Here is a 14,939-nt window from a genome sequence, read left to right as displayed (position 1 = left end):
CTACTTCTTCTTCTTCTTCTTCTTCTTTTCCCTTTTGGTAAGGGAGGTTATGCCTAATAGGAGAAAGGAAATAAATTGCCAGGGAAGTCCAAATCGGTGACCTCTTGATTTCGAGTAATCTACTTTTTTCCTCCTCTTATTTTTTCTTCTTCCATTTTATGTCTTTCAAACTAGTCTAAAAACTTCATAACTTCTTCATATGAGTTCATTTTGTTTTAGAATTCTCCATTTTTTATTCTTCCGTTCCATAAATGTCCCCCAAAATTGTGACGATATTTGACCTACATAGATGTGGAGGAAAAACAACTTGCGCACATTAAAGTTTATATGAAGATTTTGACAATAGTTTTTAATGTAGTTCTGGAGGACATGCATGGAAAGGGGGAGACAATGTGGTTATGTGAGTAATCTCGCGGCCGCGCGGGTGGTAGGGCTATTATATATATGTACCTATGTATATAGAATGGCTATTACAGAATGTGTAAGGTCGTAAGGACCAAAATGAAAAAAGTAAAAGATTGTAGGAAATTTTAAAAATAACAACTATAATTGTTATAATCAAGCAAAAATATGAGTATAAGGTACACGTGGCCTCCTCGGACCAGTTTGAATTGTTTGTATGATGATGTATATATATATATATATATATATACTAGTAGGATTGCCGATGCAATGCACAGAGAAATTAATAAATAAAATCAAGCACAGTATATATGTATATATAATGAAAAAAAATATTACTTGTTTCATAGTTGAATTCTACTTCAATTTAATACAATTATTATAAAATATATAAAATTTTTGACAATTCAATATCCTTATTAAAAATATATGATGTATATTTCCACCGAACCTTACTATGCCATTATATTGATGCATTTTATCCACAATATTATTGGTTTATTTAAATTCCATAAGTAATAATCTATATTTAAATACTTTATAAATCGGCCTATAAGATTGAATTAAAAACAATTATATTATATTATATTATATTATAATTTTATGATACTACTACTACTACTACTACTACTACTTACTTCATAGTTAAGAAATGTCTTTATTCGCATTTTTTTTAAAAAAATAAAATAAAAACTTGAGGGTATGAAAAACAAACGTACTATTTGTGGGAGCTTCCAAGATGCTTTCGGTTTATAGATATAGATATAGATATAATAGCAATACCACCCGAGCGCTACGCTGGATTATTACATGAAAAAATAGTATATTTTATTGTATAATTGGACCTTTAAAAATATTAGTTAGATTATGATTGTAAAATTAAGTTTTCAGTAATTTTTAAATTGACGATAAAATGAAATTACTAAAATTACTTTTAATCAAAATTAAGTACTTTATTTACATAAATAAGTACTTTATTAACTCAAAAAAGAATCATTTATATATTTTATTAATAATATTACGTAATTAAATTAATAAAATTATTTTAATCAAAATTAAGGTAATTAGTTTATATTACAATATAAATTTAAACTGGCAAAACTGAAATGTATATGTCAAAAGTTATAGAGGTTAATCTAGATCTGCTGCAACAAGTTTGGATCAATCTAAGCTTAGCCCCTTTAATTTCGGTTTGCATGTATGAAAAAATACTTTTACATAAATAAGCAATAATTTTTTTCAAAAGTATGAAAAAATAATTTTACGTACATAAGTACTTTACATAAATTTAAATGCTCCATCACTTGACTAATAAACTACTTTTAGAAATAAAAAGAATAAGATATCGCCGCTCTCTACCCGATATGTTGTTGATGCTACTGGAGGTTCAGTTAGCACAACCTAGTTAAATAATCTTTAACTAATCTACATCTATTTATATTTGTATATATATATATATATATTAAATAATTCAAACTACTCTTATGAGAGCTTTTTGTTCGTGCGATGAGCTACCACATAAGCATTATTGTGCGAGGAAGAATTGCCACGTAAACATTGACCATCTCTGATTAAATACACTTTTGCTTCCTTTTAGTCATCTTTGATTATCTTCTTCCTTGTAGGTAAAGCAATGCTATAAAGTTAAGGGCTTGACACATTGCACCATCTTATTAATCTTGGGATGACACATGGCATAATCTCATTTAACCTTTTTTTTTTCGTTTCGCTATTACATATTATATATATATATTAGATATAATAGATGTTTCAATTGTTTGTGTGATATTATATATATATCATATATATCATAGATATATAATAGATAACATATATATCACAATTACACTTCAACACGAAATCGATGCAATGGAATCATCGACTACTTTATTCTTGAATTCTTTTTTTTTTTTATGAATACTTTATTCTTGAATTCATTACAGTGCTCTGTTGGTATGAACCAATAATCACTATAAAAACATACAAAGTGATAAAGTTTATTTGGTATTAAATCCCAAATGGCATTATTCCAATGTAATTTACTAAATTGCTACACACTCGTAATCTTCGTTTTGTATTTCAATGCAAAATTTGGTATATATTCCCAATCTAACGACTCATGCCTCCTTCAAACGCTGGCGGCGCCAAAGTCATTTGCACTCCATGGCTTTGCTTCTCCATGTTTCCTTCCCAACCTATCAATTATTTCCAAACAAAATTGAAATAAGCCAAAGAAGATTAGACAACGGCTAGAGCTGTTTCCATAACCAAAATTTTACGATTTTCACGACTTATATATGTTAACGGGTGGACCAAGATGTCCCCAAAAGTCACTGATGAATTCACGATGCTCGGAAAAGAAAAAAAGACAAAGTAATCAAATGTGCTGTACCCAGAGACATGTCGAATCCACGATGCTCGAGTTCACGGTACTCCTGAGCTAGCGCACAGTTCTCGCAACAGAAGTGGACACAGCAATCCCCGCAAGGACTCTCCTTCAAGTGGAACTGCTCCCTCATTTTAGCACGGTAGCGGTAAGAGTACAAGCAGCCACAGCCCAACAGAGATGCAATTACCGTGTAAATGGCTCCACTTGCTGTGCTTGCTACAACCCACCAAACAAAGTTCAATCAAACCATCCATACAACATTATAATATATATGCATGCACACACACACACACACACACACATATATATATATAATTACATATTGGATATTGCAGATTTACAAATAATAAATCTCTGTAATTAACGAAGTTAAACTTTTTGATTGATTGTTACTGGATATTTCTAGATAACTTCACTGATTAATGGTTTTAAACTCACAAGTATTTCCCTTGTCAACTATGTCTACAATACGCCCGAACAGGATGCATGGGCACCAACATGACAAGCAACCTGCAGTTGTATGAACAAGAAAGTCGTCAGTTAAATCGGTATCAACATTTGCTAATCAAAACATGACATGATGGCGTGTAATTACTGCTGCATGTGAGAAAAAAATGAAACTTCTATCGTGTTTACTTTGATTTCTTGGATTTGCATGTTTACTAGCTTAGGATGCACGCGTTCTTGGTTTTTCTACTCATGTATGCTGTGGTCAGCCAAACAATACATAATTTAATTGAAAATCTAAAGGTTAGTTAGAAAATTTTGTTTCATATGGACAAGATGGAAGACCAAGGAAATGAGATCTGAGAGGATACATGGTCAAGGATTTGAATGGAGTCTAATAAAACTAGTGAAAACCATCAGGTGGCTTTTGCACGTCAAGATAATTACATTATTATATACTATTCTGAATATTCTTTTACTTTTGTCCTTTTTCTTTTTCTTACAAAAGAGCCATATCGATTTAATATAAAGAAATTTAAAACTTAATAAAACGATAGAGGCATATTAAAAATTTAATAACAAGGTAGATGTGTGATAAGCAGTTCCATTAGGAGAATTGAATTTTGAATCTCTAGATTATCAAACGACGAGCGCGTGAGATTGCACCAAACCCCCTTTCTCTATTCTAAACATTCTTTGAATAAAATAGAAATGCATAAACAAAAAACAAACATATAGAACCTACAGTTTTTTTATTATTAAATTAATGGAGAACCAAAAGTGGTTTTTTCTCTTGATAATACTAACAAATTTCTTAAAAATCAACTATTACAACGCAAATGGAAATAATGTGATGTCAAAATGGTTCAAATCTATCTAGATATACTGAAGCAATGGATTTCAAATATGAAAAAAAAAATCTAAATTCATTGGAAATGAAAGAAATAATCTAAATATATGAAAGTGGAGAGCGGGAGTAATATAGTAGTACACGTCTTTGCTTTGGAATCAAGAAGTTTAGTTTTAATTCTCATTTGTGGGATTACTCGTGTTCATTTATTTAACTTTTCATATTCTTGTACTATGCGCATTGACTTCTCTTATAACTGAAAAACATATGAAAATAGATAAACTTTGTCTTAATACATTAATTAAAGGACAAAATGATCTAGTGATATAGAAAGATAGAAACTAAAATATGTTTAGATACGTCAAAATGGTAAAAATAGAATTATGAAAGATCGAAAAATATTTAGATCATAATAGTAATACATTAGTAGAAAATCAAATTTTTTTTTGTATGTTTAGCATACTGATCAGGTGACTTATATATCTTCTCATGCCGCTCCCTCCTGCATTCCCCTCTAATTCACTTTTTTTCTTTTAAATAATTTCCCAATAATGCGTCTCAAGAAATTCCGACTGATCTTAATTAAAAAGATTCAATAAGACGGTATGGCATGTATATATACTTTCAATAAGATTCAACAGTGTTACGTGATATACCCATTACACACAATATCATCTCGATATTAAGACTAGAAATCCTCCTGCCGTCTGTACTAAAGCTGGAAGCAAAGAGAATTGAACTTACAGATATTAATGTCCGAGCAGCAGCCGAAGAGCCCGATTGACCAAGGGACCGTATTATACTTGGCATTGTCGGAGTAAACGGAGGAGGAGTTCTCCTGTACATGTATGGCTGGCCGATCTATGTAACTTCCTTGCCCATTTGGATGGGTTGATGAGGAATTCATGATTTCTGAATTGGATCCAAACCTATATTGCAACAATAGGAAATGGGTGGTTATAGGCTTATAGCACAATTCAAGTGTGTTCGGAGGGAAATCGGGAGGCTCATGGGCTATTTATCATGAGTGAAAAAGCTAAGCAAAAGCCTTTGAAAATTAAAAGGCTTTGAAAATTAAAAGGCTTTGAAATTTAAGAGTCATAATAATATTATAATTTATAACAAGTTTGAATTTCTGTCGTCATGTTTGGTCTTGATTATTGTTCATTAATTACATCATGTTCTTTTCAACCGAGGATGATTAATATAGGTCCGAAGTGAAATGAATAAATTAGGTTAAGGTACTTCGTCTACAATGAACCGGACAGTGCACAGCTAAGGCCGAGAAAAATGATTACCACTTCGATGGTTGATAATGTTAAGGAGCCCATAGGCCATAGACTCACATTAGAAAAATAAGGAGAAACTATTGGATTTATAAGAAAGTTGAGTACTATCACTCATCAGTTTAAATTTTTGTTTATGTGTCGCTATGTAGGCTCATGCTATCATTTGCGCATTTAATGGACAAATCATCTCACGAATCAGGAATTTGTATGATAGTGATTATCATTATTTATCCCTATTGATTCATTAACATAAGTAATTTATTGAGCAAGCATAAATATAACACGCATATGGACTTCCTAACATATCGTATGCATTTTCATTGGCACGTCGGCTTCCTGTAACTTTCACTTGATGGAGGTTGATGGACATATCAAATTGCCCACATTGCTATCCTACCGCCTCTGGGACCAGATTTTGGGTAATAATATGGGAATTTGGGTAGTGTCCATATATAATAAAGGTTATAAATTGCAGTTTGAAAGAGACTTTGTGGTATGTTTTTTGATAATGTATGTTCTAATCATACTAATTGCTTGGATCCAAGTAATAGACTTCATCCTTTTGTTTTGTTTTTCCTTTTTAAATTTTTGGTGAGAACACAAAATTTTAATAAACCAAAATGATAATTAATTATATATTTTTTAACTTCTATATATACCAATAACCCCTGTAGTTAGCCATATTCTTTACGAAGCTCCATGCAGCAATTTCGGTTCCTGTTAAATTTCCATGTGAACTGTTAAGCAATCAAATTTACTATATTTAAAAAATATGAGAGTATACGTGTCATTACATGGTGATTTCCTACTCTTTATTTTGCATGTTCAAACACATTATAAGGATTGAAAGTACTCACTCATAGCTATGTTTGGTAGACTAAATATGAATTAGAATAAAGTTTTCGAAATCCTTATCCGGCATTTGGTGGTAACCAGATATAAGGATTGGATTTGGCTGAACATATCATTAAGCAACTAATCCTAGAAGGGCCAGGGAGTTGGTCTATATATCATGAATTAGGACAATAGCTTACGCTCAGCGACGGAAATGCCCGTATTCTTGTTTTTATTTTACGGAATTGCCATTTTGTATAAAGAAGAGAGGAGAGGGATAGGTGGTTGCCCTACACCGACGACCACTTTCTAGCCAGGTCGGCTGTAGGGCCTTAGATCGGCAGCTTTAATTGGGTTGGTGGTGACTGGCGTAGACCACCATCGCCCCCTCTTCCCTCATTGTCTCTTCGAGGAGCGGAGAGGGGTGAATGATTCCTAGGCAGGTGTTCGTCGGCATAAGGCGACCAACCCCCTCCCCAGTAGTTGCTCTTCGACTCTTTTCCTCTTTTCTAATATTTTCATACATTATATCATTTATTTTGATAAATTCTTTTAATTTATTTAGTGAGCAGGCTCGTCCTTTCTCCTTTATATCTCAAATCCAAGTCTCAATAGTTAGCATACGCCCAACACTTAATGAGGATATTGAATATTCAGATTTTAATGTCTATCCCGCTTCCCTCATAAATCATATCCTATATCTGCGCCATCAAACAGCAGGCATAGGATTTTATTCCCATTCTATCCTACTTTTATATATGTAAAAAGAAAAAAAATTGTTTGTTTTAATGATTTCTTCCTTGGAATTAATACCAAATAATATATTTTTAGCTGAACTGTGTTGAAAATAACTGAGTATATTAAATTATTTACAAGCTTGTACCTTGTTTATGACCAACATTTGGTTTAAGCAATTGAATACACAACAGGGGCTCTAGAACAAATCGTTCCTTCGGGCGAAAGGTATATCAGTAAGCACTTGTCATCGTCAGATAACCGTTCAAGTTAAAATAGATGAAAAAAGGCAAAAAATTAATAATAATTATAAAAATTACTTTTGCAAAACACCTTACAGCACACCTTACAAATTAAAGAATAGTTTTGGAATTTTAGAGCACACCTTACCTCTAAATTCAGCCGCCGCCTAATTAATTCAACGTTCAATTTTGGTTCATGAGGGAAACATTTCGGAAACTTCGACCCCGATCTTCGAGAATATCTGAATGCGACGTGAGGAATCAATTTGTCGCTATCATATTCGTATACTAAGAAGGCAAAATCCTACCCAGCGAAAAAAAAAGAAGGCGGCAAAATTCAGAATGCAACACTCTAGATGTATATACACCATTGTAGCAAGTCTAATCTTTCACTGTTGTATCTGTAAAATAAAATTGCGTTACTTGATTTTTTTTGGGTGCGCACCCTTGTATTCGAAAACCTAGTTGAACTCCGATTAATCCACATTGTCAGCACTCCATTTTGGCTCACCAGCTTCTAGGGACAAAATCGTCGTTTCCGTCATTCATTAAGGGGAAGTATTTTTGGCTAATTGCTCGAATATTCACGGCTTTTGAAATCGGAACATTTCCTTAAGTTAATTTCAAAATTTATATCTTTCAGAAAATACTCTACGGGATGTTCTCGGGTTTCGCGTGCATCAATTTTCATCTTTCAAAATTCAAAATTATATTAGGGATAGAAAAAATATTTTTCTGCATAATATTGATCCCTGAATTTTTTTGAATGCAATGGTGGTTATTTTTAAAATAATCGATTGAAAAGACAAGAATTTCAAGCTCCACATGCATTAATTTCGACTTTCTTCAAAATTCAGGACGATACTCAATATTAAAAAGTATTTTTCTGCATAATGTCGATCTTCGAATTTTTTTTAACACAACGGTAGTCCTTGAATATTTTCGGATATCTATTGAAAAGATTGAATTTCGAAAATAATCGAATAATTACGATCTACGCGTCGCGAAGGCTCGATGTCAACTTTTATCCAGAGTCGATCCCCGTCGATACGAATTGGAATTCTCACATAGCCAATTATTTTTTGAATTTCTCAATTTCGAAGTTTTCATTCCAGAATTGTCAACAGATCCCGAGAAATCGAAATTCACCCCAAGATGCCCGCACGAGTAATTAAAAAAAGAAAAAAAAAAGAGAAAAGAAAACTCGGGGCAGAGGGGGCAGGAATGGTTGACCGTTTCCTCCATTTCTCCGATTTTCTTTCCTTGTCTTTTCTTTTTCTATTTTCTTCTTCTTTGTTTCTTCTGCAGCTTGCTCCTTCTTCATTTTCAACTGATCCAACCTGTCGTTTCCTTTTTCTTTTTTCGTCAGCTGCAGCAAAAACAGAGAGCCCATCCCCTTTCACGAAGATTTCCACGCAACCAGCCATCGTCAACAGCGGCAGCTTTGGCTCCCTCTTCCCACACGGTTCTCTCTCTCTCTATATCGGGTCCTCATCCTCGGGCACACCAAGGACACAGACAGTAGGAGAGGGACGAACAGAAAAAAAAAGGGCAAAAAAGGACAGAACAACTGACACAACCCTTTCCCTGAGCTCCCGTTTTCCCCCCTGCGCTCAGTAAATCAAATGGATTTTTTTTCCCCTCAGCTCATGTTTTCCCTCTCAGCTCAGTTCATCAATTTCCTTTCCCCTCAGCTCACTCCTGAGCTCACTCACAGCTCAAAAAAAGAAAAAAAAACTTTCAGTTCTCACCGAAGGTTTCTCTCATTGTCAACTCCTTATTGGCACGGCATGTCGAAACCCTCAAAATAAAATCGATTTCCTCAAAACTTATAGTAAGAAAAGGGTGAGAGTCGAGTCGAAATCCTAAAGGAGATTAAGGGATTCTCTAAACCAATGAGCTAGCAAAAGTAACAAAAGGGGAATTTTGATAATCAAGAAATTAAATTGCAGCAAAAACAATTTAAAAATGCAAAGGAGAGTGAGTAATCAATAATCGGGAGACGTATGACTTGAGTTTGAAAATCACCTAGCGTTTGGTTGATCATAAAAGCATCAAAATGTAAATTTCAACAGCTAAGAGTTGAGATCCCGCGACCACGAGAAATCAACTAGTATCTAAATTCTAACTAGTCAAAACACCGTCTAACTAGTAAGTTCATCAACCAGTTAACAAGGTATCGACCGATTTCCTAATTAACTAAGCAATGGCTTGAAGCACAGTGATGCCTTAATCCGAACGATTAATCGATTTGTCAATTTATTGACTCGTCCTATCATTATCTAACCAATTAGGGTAGCAACTACCATTCGTTTCTAATTAGTCTTGCTTCGAATTAATTTCTACAAACACCGTAGTAGTCGTCGATAAGCTAACTTATAAATATCCTATTCACGACCGTGAGAGAATACTTGTAACGATAATATTCAAGAATGAATAAGTGCTGAAATCGAAATATTAAAACCCACTCCTCACAACCAAACCGTGAGGTTTCCGTTCTCAAGTCAAACGAAACGAATTAGCCACACATGGCTATGCATGAATCCATGAAAACTGACGATCGTTGGAAGAACACTTTGTAGCTGCCTACCTCCTTTCCCAGTTTCTCCTCTCCAAAAAACTTAAAAAACCTAAACCTTGATAACCCTTAGGTTTATATATCTCCCTCAAAAATAGGAAATAATAATGAGCCTATCGTTAAAGATTTTCTAAAAACTTCCATTGTAACTGAAGGGGAATATTAGGATTTGCAAATAAATCGGAGATTGATTCTGAACTCCCTCTCGGATAGGTCGAGCAGTCTGGTGCACAACTGATCTGAAGTCCTTGTATCCTTGCAAGTTTCATCTTGACACTTCAATGGTCTGCAATTCATCCCGAACATGCATCAAATTGCCTCCAACTCTTTTCTCGCCCAAATTTTTCTAGAAACGTCATCCAAGTATCAGATACCATGAAAACAACATAAAACCAAGTCTAAATTGTACCCATTTCATGGACAAATCTTCCGCTATCAAATTCCCCCACATTTAAACATTGCTCGTCCTCAAGCAAGACATCAAAGAAAAATCTAGCTCCCCAGTATTAACAGAATGATACATACCCAAATGAGTGTACAACTAAATCATTTGAGAGCACAGAATTGCATACACGAACTTTCCTCTTACTCAAGAAAACGTTGCCTAACATGTTGACACAGTAAAATGCTCACCAGGGATATGTATGCACTCTCTCTCAAGTGTTTAGGCTATGTGTTTGTCACTCAAATCCAATTTCATGAGAATGCACTACCATAAGCTTGCCTTTACATCTCATCTCCACTATAAATAAATTGCAAGGCATGAATCTGAAGGACTTTTTCCGAGTTGTAATGTAGCTTGGACAAAAAGGTGGAAAAATTCGGGTTCATGCAAGCACAAAAGAATCATAATAAAAGTAGAGCATTTAGACCACTAGAACACGATTCAAACAAATCAACACATTTCTCCTCATATTCCATAACCCATGATGATGTCAATTAATACCGACATGGATGAGCACTTTTTTTCTTCTTTCTTTTCTTTTTTTTTGAATAAATAACCTCATCCCATTGTTCCCGCACACGAAATATACACACTCATTTCCTCCATTCATCTAAGCTAAATGCTCGACTTTCCTTATGATCATGAAGGAAAAGGGAACATGGTGTATCTAAAAAAAAACGTCTTGTGCATAGTTTGGGATAATGCAATATGGATGAAGAAAGGAAAGGCTCACGTCATCAAGGCTCAAAGGGGGTCACTAAGGGGATAAACATGATGGGTAGGTTGTTTGGCTCAATCGATAATCCTATGCCTTCATCACTTCCATGCTTGCAACTAAACAAATTTCAATAAGATTCCAAGCAAGTTCTGGAGTACTTAATCATGAAATGACACACTCAAGAAAAAAAAATGATTGATAGAGAGGTGTATCAATCATAGGCCCAAGACCTCACACAGGTATTTATTGATCTATTGTATCAACACGCTTCGGTACCGCGATTCACAACTCGAGCTATGGGCTAATTCCCTTAGGCAATTCATCTCTCACATGACTTAGCTAACCTCACTCAAACATGTATAATCTTGCCAATCATATGAGGGTTTCTATCATGCAAATGTCATGAGTATGCAACTATCTAAAATGCAACATGTGAATGTCAATGAGACATTCGATGAGATGTAAGTGATATGCACATAGAATTAAAACCCCCACACTTAAGACTCACATGGTCCTCCATGTGGACAATACAATAAAATATGTAAGATGCAAACACAAACTATAAAACATAATGAGAGACACAAAGTAAAAGAGAGAGGAACGAGACTCCCCTACGGCTGGTGGGGCTATGGTGATGGTAATAGGGATGGTCATGATGAGCTAGGATGCGTTCCAACATCCGACCTTGGTGCCTATGTTCTTTCTCGTAGCGGTCCAGGTGCGGCTTGTGCTGGATCGCCATGGGTAGCCGGAGAGTTAGGCGCAGTAGTTTGATACTGCAGCAGTGGTGAAAAGGTAGCAAGTGGACTGTGTTCCTAGAGAACGGTATGAGACCCGCTTAGTACAATGTGTCAGCGTAAAAAAGAATAAAGAATAAAAAATAAAAATAAAATAAGGGAAACTAAAATAAAATGAAAAGTTCAAGATCAGGTTGCCTCTCAATTAGCGCTAGTTTAATGTCGTTAGCTCGACGATGCCGTTGACCTGCTAATCCATGTAGATGGGGTGCGATAAACGTACTTCTTCAATAGAGACACTGCAAAATTCTCAACAAAGGTTTCAACCAATGTCCATTCACCTTGAAAATTTGGTTCATCTCCAAGTTTTGAATTTCAATAACCCCATTAGATAACACATTATAAACCACGAAAGGACCTTTTCACCGGGAACGTAACTTATCGGGCATGAGTTTCAATCTTGAATCAAAGAGTAATACCTTTTGGCCAATGGAAAAATCCTTCCGAAAGAGTACTTTGTCATGAAGTAATTTAGTGCGTTCCTTATATATGGCCACATTGTCGTATGCCTCAAGGCAGATTTTCTCCAGTTCTTGCAACTGGAATTTTCTTTCCTCACCAGAACGCCTCAAATCCATATTGCATTGTTTGACCGTCCAAAAGGCTCTGTGCTCAATTTCAACCGGTAAATAACAAAGCTTCCCAAAAATCAAATGGTACGGTGACACACTTATTGGAGTTTTTTACGCAGTTCTGTAGACCCAAAGTGCATCATCCAATCTCAAACTCTAATCCTTCCTTGATGGGTTGACCGTCTTCTCTAAAATGCTCTTAACTTTCCGGTTGGACACCTCGACTTGGCCATTGAACTGAGGATGGTACGTGGTGGCTACATGGTGATGGACTCCATACTTCTTCATCAATGCTTCGACGGAGCGATTGCAAAAGTGGGTTCCTTGATCGCTTATGATGGCTCGTGGAATTCCAAACCCGCTGAAGATGTTAGATTTCAAGAATCCTACAACAACTTTAGCATCGTTAGTCCAAGTAGCTTTTGCTTCAACCCATTTAAAGACATAATCAACGGCAAGCAAAATGTAGTTAAAACCAAATGAACTAGGAAAAGGTCCCATGAAATTCATGCCCCAAACGTCGAAAACTTCACAAAATAGCATGGGCACTTGAGGCATCTCGTTCCTACGAGATATATTCCCGACTCTTTGACACCTTTCACAACCCTTACAAAATTCATGTGCATCACGGAACAACGTTTCCCAATAGAATCCACTATCCATAATTTTCCTAGCTGTTCTCTTGGGCCCAAAATGCCCACCACATGCATATGAATGACAATGTGCTAGGATGGAATGAATCTCATTGTTGGGAACACAACGACGTATGACTTGATCTCTACACAACTTCCATAAATATGGTTCATCCCATATGTAATATCTAGAGTCACTACGCAGCTTGTTCTGTCTTGTCTTAGTTCATCCAGGGGGAAATGTACTTGTTACAATGAAGTTCACCAAATCAGCATACCAGGATTCTTCTCCTTGCACGTGAAAGAGGTGTTCATCTGGGAAGGAGTCGGAGATAGGGAGGGGTTCCTCATCTCGCACAAGTCGGCTCAAGTGGTCTGCCACGGAGTTCTCAGATCCTTTCCTATCCTTGATCTCTAAGTCAAATTCCTGCAGTAAAAGGATCCAACGAATTAACCGAAGTTTGGACTCTTTCTTGGCCAATAAGAACTTAAGTGCAGCATGATCAGTAAACACAACAATTTTTGATCCCAACAAATATGATCGAAACTTTTATAATGCAAATACAATGGCCAAAAACTCATTCTCTGTGATTGAGTAGTTGCGCTGCGCTGCATCCAAGGTTTTGGAGGCATAATAGATCACATGGCTGCGTTTATCCATTCGTTTCCCTAAAACAGCTCCTATAGCGTAGTCGCTTGTATCAGTCATGATTTCGAAAGGGAGCTTCCAGTCAGGTGGCTGGATGATTGGAGCTGGTGTAAGGAGCTCCTTGAGCTTATCGAATGCTTCCTTGCAATTCTTTCCAAATACAAAATCAGTGTTCTTCTGAAGTAAATGGCACAATGGTTGAGCTAATTTTGAAAAATCCTTTATAAATCGCCGATAGAAACCTACATGGCCAAGAAAACTTCGAATGTCTCGAATGTTAGATGGGTATAGCAGATTTAAAATTAGATCAACCTTGGATTTATCAACTTCAATGCCTCTAGAAGATATCATATGACCTAGAACTATACCGTGAGTCACCATAAAATGACATTTCTCATAGTTAAGTACTAGGTTCGACTCAATACAACGGTGCAAGACCTTGGACAAGTTAGCTAAACAGCGATCAAAAGAATCACCATAGACGGTAAAATCATCCATGAACACTTCTATGCAGTTTTCTATCATGTCAGAAAAAATACTCATCATGCAACGTTGAAATGTTCCAGGGGCATCACACAATCCAAAAGACATACGACGATAAGCAAAAGTACCGAATGGGCAAGTAAAAGTCGTTTTCTCTTGGTTTTCTGGTGCTACCACTATTTGGTAATATCTCGAATACCCATCGAGAAAACAGAAGTATGACTTACCAGCGAGTCTTTCAAGCATCTGATGGATAAAAGGCAAAGGAAAGTGATCTTTCTTGGTAGCCACATTAAGTTTGCGATAGTCGATGCACATTCGCCATCCGTTTTGTACTCTTGTCGAAACCAGCTCATCTCGCTCGTTTTTCACCAAGGTGAGTCTTGTTTTCTTATGAACCACATGTATCGGGCTTACCCATTGGCTGTCTGATATGGGATAGATAATTCCTAAGTCCAGGAGCTTCAGTATTTCCTTCATAACGACTTCCTTCATCGCTGGATTAAGCTTCCTCTGTGGGTCTCGCTTCAGCTGTGCATCTTTTTCCAATAAGATTTGTGCATACACACAGAGGGACTTATGCCTTTGATGTCTACGAGTGTCCATCCAATGGCTGTTTGGTTCTCCCTCAAAACCTGAATTAGTTGTTCTTCTTGCACCCTTGTTAGTTCCTTTGAGATGATGACTGGTAAGGTCTCTTCTTCACCCAAGTAAATGTACTTCAAGTTCTCTGGAAGCCTCTTCAATTTTAACTTAGGAGCCTGCAAAATAGAAGGGAGAATGCGATCAGTGGAGGTTGGTAACGGTAAAACTGAACTTTTAAATCGTCTCGACACGTCTATAAGTGAGTTTTAGGGCCGAATCGAATCCTTTGCTC

The 14,939-nt window shown here is 35.9% G+C and overlaps 1 protein-coding gene across 1 annotated transcript; it reads right to left on the bottom strand.

The window, feature by feature from the left end:
- Window positions 1-2,292: 2,292 nt before the first annotated feature.
- LOC116197137 (protein PLANT CADMIUM RESISTANCE 3-like) lies at window positions 2,293-5,081 on the bottom strand. The gene is made up of 4 exons (XM_031527174.1): window positions 4,833-5,081; window positions 3,230-3,301; window positions 2,795-3,007; window positions 2,293-2,597 (listed from the first exon to the last, which is right to left on the bottom strand). Exons 1-4 carry the CDS (start codon window positions 4,993-4,995, stop codon window positions 2,512-2,514), a joined length of 534 nt encoding a protein of 177 aa, XP_031383034.1. The 5' UTR covers window positions 4,996-5,081; the 3' UTR covers window positions 2,293-2,511.
- Window positions 5,082-14,939: the final 9,858 nt, after the last annotated feature.

Source organism: Punica granatum, chromosome 2 (genome assembly GCF_007655135.1).
Source record: "Punica granatum isolate Tunisia-2019 chromosome 2, ASM765513v2, whole genome shotgun sequence".
Taxonomy (NCBI): domain Eukaryota; kingdom Viridiplantae; phylum Streptophyta; class Magnoliopsida; order Myrtales; family Lythraceae; genus Punica; species Punica granatum.
This window is presented reverse-complemented; position numbering and strand designations above follow the sequence as displayed.